General features: G+C 35.9%; 1 protein-coding gene across 2 annotated transcripts in view; it reads right to left on the bottom strand.

Annotated features, from left to right (window-relative positions):
- The window catches only part of ANO3 (anoctamin 3), a 320,613-nt gene that overhangs the window by 96,603 nt on the left and 217,700 nt on the right, over positions 1 to 6,310 (bottom strand). For both annotated transcript variants that reach the window (XM_049890733.1, XM_049890734.1), the window contains one exon: positions 2,560 to 2,694. In XM_049890733.1, coding sequence (XP_049746690.1) covers positions 2,560 to 2,694 — 135 coding nt within the window. The remainder of the gene's footprint in view (positions 1 to 2,559; positions 2,695 to 6,310) is intronic.

Here is a 6,310-nt window from a genome sequence, read left to right as displayed (position 1 = left end):
ACTGCTCCTTTCTTCGTCGCTTGATGGGGATAATGTCTAACTGAGATATTACATAGATGTATTGATAATATGTTTGGTACTTCACAGGCACCCGATAAATAGTAGAAATCCTTGTTACTGAGGACAGTGTCAGGAGAGGATTCCAGGGGTCCTTTAGGAATTAACAGCTTTTGCAAGACTGGTCAGAACTGCAGGCCACATAAATTGCTGCATGAGTTATGAAGCCAAAAAGTCAAGAATTAATCAGAAAGGCTGGGTTTCTCCTCTTTTTCTTGGATCTGAACCCCAGGGCCTGAGAAGCAGGTCACGTATACCTGCTTGCTCATCTTCAAATTCCTATAATACATTCTTTCCCAGGCGCTGATCTGACCATGTTTGTCTATGTTAGACCATTGCACAAATAGAATATATACATGCATATGCACAAATATAGTAATCTAAAACTTGATTGCTATATATTCCTACATTTAACTACAGGGCAATTAAGAAATGTGACATATATTTAGATGGGCATAGCTGTTAGAAACATAATAAATAGAATCCACATCTGCAGTTCATTTTATTTTTATTTTTTTACCATTTTGTGACACTGAAATAAACAAAAGAGAGCTTCATAAAATAATACTAACAAAAATCAACACAAAATAAAAACCCCATTCCCTCTCCCTAACCAGCCATGGCAACACCTACGATTCAACCGCGTCTGACACCTTGAATGGAAAAGTTCAGTCCCATGAAATTTGGAAAGTCAAGATATTCAGTGCTGCTTATCTCGTTTTAGAATAGAAAGTCTAACAAGATCTTAATTATAGTGTGCCAGAAGTAGCAGTAATATAATACCATAAAACACTGGGTGGAAAAAAAAAAAAAACAAGGTTCGCTACAGCCTTTTAAAGCATTACTTGTATTAAAGGTTAAAGAATACTTAGCTAATACAAAAGGAACTAATTTACTCCACTGGTGCATGAATCAATAGAAAAAGTAATTCTATTCATTTCTTTTTGTTCATTTTCAGCTTTGTAGGGGTAGAGGAGGAGGCTACACCACGTGGTAAGACTTTGTGATTTTGTTCTCCATGAAACCAACTCAAACAATAAAAGGCTATTGACAAATCATCATCCTTCTTTCTTAATATATTTTAAAATTGTGTTTTCCTTTTCCAGACACTATTCTCCAAATCACGGCCTCTCCTATAAGCCCCAGAGGTTACTGACTCAACAGCATGCAGAAAAAACCCCCAAGAGGGGATGGATGTTTGCTGTGGGCAGATATTTGCCCAAGAGTATGCTGCCTACCAGAGGGGTAGTGAGTTTGCAAAATGCTGAAATAAATCTATGTGTAGGTGACACACTTTCGAGCAGCAGGTGTTTCTTTGTTTTGTGCTAATTATCATTTTGCCTTCATGTAGAACAAGAGGACTCTGAGACTTCAACTGAAGGAACTTGGCTAGAGGCAGAATTAAACTCTAGGACAAGGAAGGTCTTTTTAGTCAAAACTGATAAATAACATATGTACAAATGCATATGACACATTTTTAAAAGAAAACTCAAGAAAATTAATCCAATATTAGCTGTCACTGTCACTACTCAATAGCAAGGCCATCATTAACAGATGGACCGAGGGAGAAGAAACGCTGAGCTCTGAAGAAGGGCAGAGTGGTGCTTTTGTGTTTTATCATAGAAGGCTGAACTTGATAATACCCTTGTGATATATGAAATAGGACATGCTCTTAAGAGGCTTATTTTATCCTAGGGTGGCTACTGCCTCTGCTGAAAAATAATGTATTCTACTCATTCCCAAATCTTGAGTCATTTAAAATTTAACAGAAGAGTCATAATTTCTGATGTATTTTTGATTCTTGTCAAATCCTATTCTGCTACCGTCTTGATACCTTAAGTTGGTGCTAAGTAGAATTTGTAATTATCTGTTCCTGTAGAGAGTAAGAACAAAGTAGAATATGATTTTACGTCTTGTATTCAGGAGAGGAGAGAGACTGCTTACAGCCAGATTTACGTGACATGAATGTTTTGTTTAGACATCCTTAATATGCTAGGTTCTCTCACCTGCAAAAAGGGATATTAATCCCAAAGGGTTGCAGTGAAGTTTATATCAAATGAAAAAATGTATCTGGAAGGTCTTCGTAAATTTTAAATTATTTAAAAATATTTTAGCTATTATACTTATTTGAACTAATGTACCTGGAGTGTATTCTAGATTATGAAATGCTATACAAATATAAATTACATATAATTATGAACTTTTGAATTATTCTGTGGCATAAATAGAAAGGGAAATTGGCATAAAGATAAGGAGCCTTGGAATTTATCCAATGATGTTTGCATATAGAAGTATCAAAATGACCTCTTATGTAATGCTACTGCTCACAAAACTAAAAACAACCACCGCCACAAACAAACAAAAAACAGCAAATAAACGGTGGTAAATTTTTTTTTTTTTTTTACTATCACTTGTTTCTTATACTCAACAGTATCATTAAGCTTTTTCCCCAACACAAAATAGGCCAATTTTTTTCTTTTAATAGGCCCGTTAACAGCTTACCTTACTTGACTTCCATTCATTGTAAATAGTCCATAGAAGAAAACACACAAGCCAACAATTGCTGCAGGAATTAACATTCCAGTATACCATCCCAGCCAAGCAAAGTAAAGCCCAATCTTCTCACCAAAGTATCGCCTGCATGAGAAAGCAAACCTTAGTTTGAGTTTAAAGTAACATAGCGACATTGTAAAAACTGATGTTACAACTAGTCAGAATTTCAGATGAAAACTCATGGCTACCAGCTAACTTCTCTTCAGCTTCATCCAAGTATCTAATATGTCTACTTGTTAATGAATCTTGTTAATAATGGTGATACCATTTATCTTTAAACGTTGTCGATACAGGGATAACTTTGTCAACTATATTTCTGCGCAGAACTTTTTAAATAATTTCATTTATTTTGTTGTTGTTAAGAATATACACAGCAAAACACACACCAGTTCAAGTTTCTGGATATATCATTTAGTGACACTGATTACATTCTTTGAGTTGTGCAACCACTCTCGCCCTCTTTTTCTGAGTTATTTCTCCTCCATTAACATAAATTCACTGGCCCCTAAGGTTTCTATCTAATCTTTCCAGTTGCTGTTGTCAATTTAGTCCCATATAGATAGTCCTTAAAAGAGGATAATGCTCAAGGCATTTTTTACTAGTTAAGCTAAACTATTATTTGGCTTTAAGAAGATGTCAGGGGATAGTTTTGGTTTAATTTCTAAAGATTATCTCAGGGAAAGTTTCAGGGCTCCCTCTAACCTTCATGGTTCCAGAAAGTCTAGAGTTCAGGGGAATTTTGAAATTCTGTTCTCCATTTTCCCCCTTTTGATCAGAATTCTTATAGGGACTCTTTGATCAAAATGTTCAGTAATGGTAGCCATCCAGTTCTTCTGGTGTCATGGCAAAGGAGGCATTTGTTCATGGAGGCAATCAGCTACACATTCCATATCCTCCTCCTATTCCTGACTCTCCTTCCTCTGTTGTCCCAGGCAAATAGAGAGAGACCAGTTGTTGTGCCTTAGATGGCCACTTGCAAGCTTTTAAGACCCTAGGTGCAACACATCAAACTAAGAGGTAGAACAGAAGCACTAAACATGTTATTAGCTCAATTCACTGGGATATCCCATGAAACCATGACCTTAAACCTCCAAACCGAGGAACAAAATCCCACGAGGTATTTGGTTGTACATAAGCAGCCTCGGCAGCTACTATTTTTTTTTTGTCATTGTTGCAAATATATCACACAAATTTTGCCAATCAAATTTTTTACAGGTGTAATACAAATCAGTGGCAAAAGACCTCTTTAAAATGTTAAAAAGCAAAAATGTCACCTTGAAGACCAAGGTGTGCCTGACCCGAGCCATGGTGCTTTCAATTGCCTCGTATGCATGCAAAAGCTGGGCAATGAATAAGGAAGACTGAAGAAGAGTTGATGTCTTTGAATTATGGTGTTGGTGAAGAATATTGAATATACCATGGATTGCAAAAAAAAAAAAAAAAAAAAAAAACGAACAAATCTGTCTTGGAAGAATTACAGCTGGAATGTTCCTTGGAAGCAAGGATGACAAGACTAAGCCTCACATACTTTGGACACAATATCAGAAGGGATCAACCCCTGGAAAAGGACATCATGCTTAGTAAAGGAGAGGGTCAGCGAAAAAGTAGAAGACCGTCAATGAGATGAACTGACAAAGTGGTTGGAACAATGGGCTCAAGGATAATAATGATTGTGAGGATGGCTCTAGATCAGGCAGTGTTTTATTCTGTCGTACATAGGGTTGCTGTGAGTCAGAACTGACTCAATAGCACCTAACAATAACAACAACACTACTTACTAATAGCAATTACAATAATTGGCTGTGCAACCCTACCCTGAGTCAACACAATATTTTCATCACCGTTAAACACCTCCCCATCCTCCCACCCCAGGTAACTACTAATAAACTTCGTTCTGATATATTTGGCTTTTCTTATCTTTTTATATAAGTAAGATCATACAATATTTGTCCTTTTGTGATTGACTTATTTCACTCAGCATAATGCTTCAAGCTCCATCCATATTATAGCATGTATCAAGACTTAATTTCTCCTACTGGCTGAGTAGCGTTCCATTGTATGTATGTACCACATTTTGTTTATCCATTCATCTGTTGATGGACATTCAGGTTGTTTCCATCTTTTGCCTATTGTGAATAGCACTGAAATGAACATTGGTGCACAAGTCTGTTCGAGTCTCTGCTTTCAAATCTTGTGGGTGTATACCTAGGAGTGGAATTGCTGGGTCATATGGTAGCTTTATTTTTAGTTTTTGGAGGAACTGTCATACTGTTTTCCACAATAGCTGTACTATTTTGCATTTCCACCACCAATGGCTAAGAGTTCCAATTTCCCCACATCCTCGCCAATACTTGTTATTTAATTTTACTTTTTTATCTTAGCCATCATCATAGTGGAAGTGAAAAGGTATCTCACTGTGGTTTTGATTTGCATCTCTCTGATGGCTAATGACACTGAGCATCTTTTCACGCGTTTGGTGGCTATCTGAATGTCCTCTTTGATGAAATGTCTATTCAAATCATCTGCCCATTTTATGATTAGGCTATTTGTCTTTTTGGTGTTGTCAAAGTTTTATATATATATTGTTTATTTGATTTTTGTCAGATATATGGTTTCTGAAGATATCCTCCCAGTCGGTAGCTTGTCTTTGTACTTTTTTTGGTAAAGTCTTTTGATGAATAAGTTTTTAATTTTTATGAGATTTCATTTATTTATTTATTTTTTGCCCTTTGTACGTCTGTTATTATGTTAGATAATCCATTGCTAAAGCTAGGCCTAACAGCATTGCCCCTGCTTTTTCTTCTAAGAATTTTATGGTTTTAGTTTACACATTTAGGTTCTTAACCCATTTTGAATTTGCTTTTGTGTATGGTATGAGGCGTAGGTCCTTTTTCCTTTTTCTGCATTTGGAAATCCAATTTTCTCTGCACCATTTATTGAAGAGACTCTTTTCCCATTGAATGGACTTAGCATTAATGTAAAAAATCAGTTAGCCATAGATGCATGCGTTTATTTCTGGACCCTCAAATCTATTCCATTGGTCTGTATGTCTATTGTTGTACCAGGACCAGGCTGTTTTTATTACTGAAGCTGTATAGTATGTTTTAAAATCAGGAAGTGTGAGTTCTCCTACATTGTTACTCTCTTCAACATTGCTTTAGCTGTTTGGGGCTTCTTGCCATTCCAAATAAAGTCGAGGATTAGTTTTTCTATTTCTGCAAAGAAGCCTGTTGGGATTTTGATTAGGATTGCGTTAAATCTATGGATAATTTTGGGTAGTATTGACATTTTAACAATATTAAGTGTTCTACCCTATGAACATGGAACATCTTTTCATTTATTTAAGTCTTCTTTAATCTCTTTTAGCAGTGTTTTGTAGTTTACACGGTATAAGTCCTTCATGTCCTTGGTTAGGTTTCATTCCCAGGTATTTTACTCTTTTAGATGCAATTGTAAATGGAATTGTTTCTCTAATTTCCCTTTCAGATTTTTCATTGCTGGTGGAGAGAAACTGAACTGGTTTTTGTTTGTTGACGTTGTACCTTGCAACTTTGCTAAACTCTTCTATTAGCTCTAGAAGTTTTCTTGTGAACTCTTTGGGATTTTCTATATATAGGATCACATCACCCACAAATAGATCATTTTACTTCTTCTTTTCCATTCTGGATACGTTTTATTTATTTATTGTTTTCCTGTCTTA

This window comes from Elephas maximus, chromosome 7, assembly GCF_024166365.1.
Source record: "Elephas maximus indicus isolate mEleMax1 chromosome 7, mEleMax1 primary haplotype, whole genome shotgun sequence".
In the NCBI taxonomy this organism is placed as follows: Eukaryota; Metazoa; Chordata; class Mammalia; order Proboscidea; family Elephantidae; genus Elephas; species Elephas maximus.
This window is presented reverse-complemented; position numbering and strand designations above follow the sequence as displayed.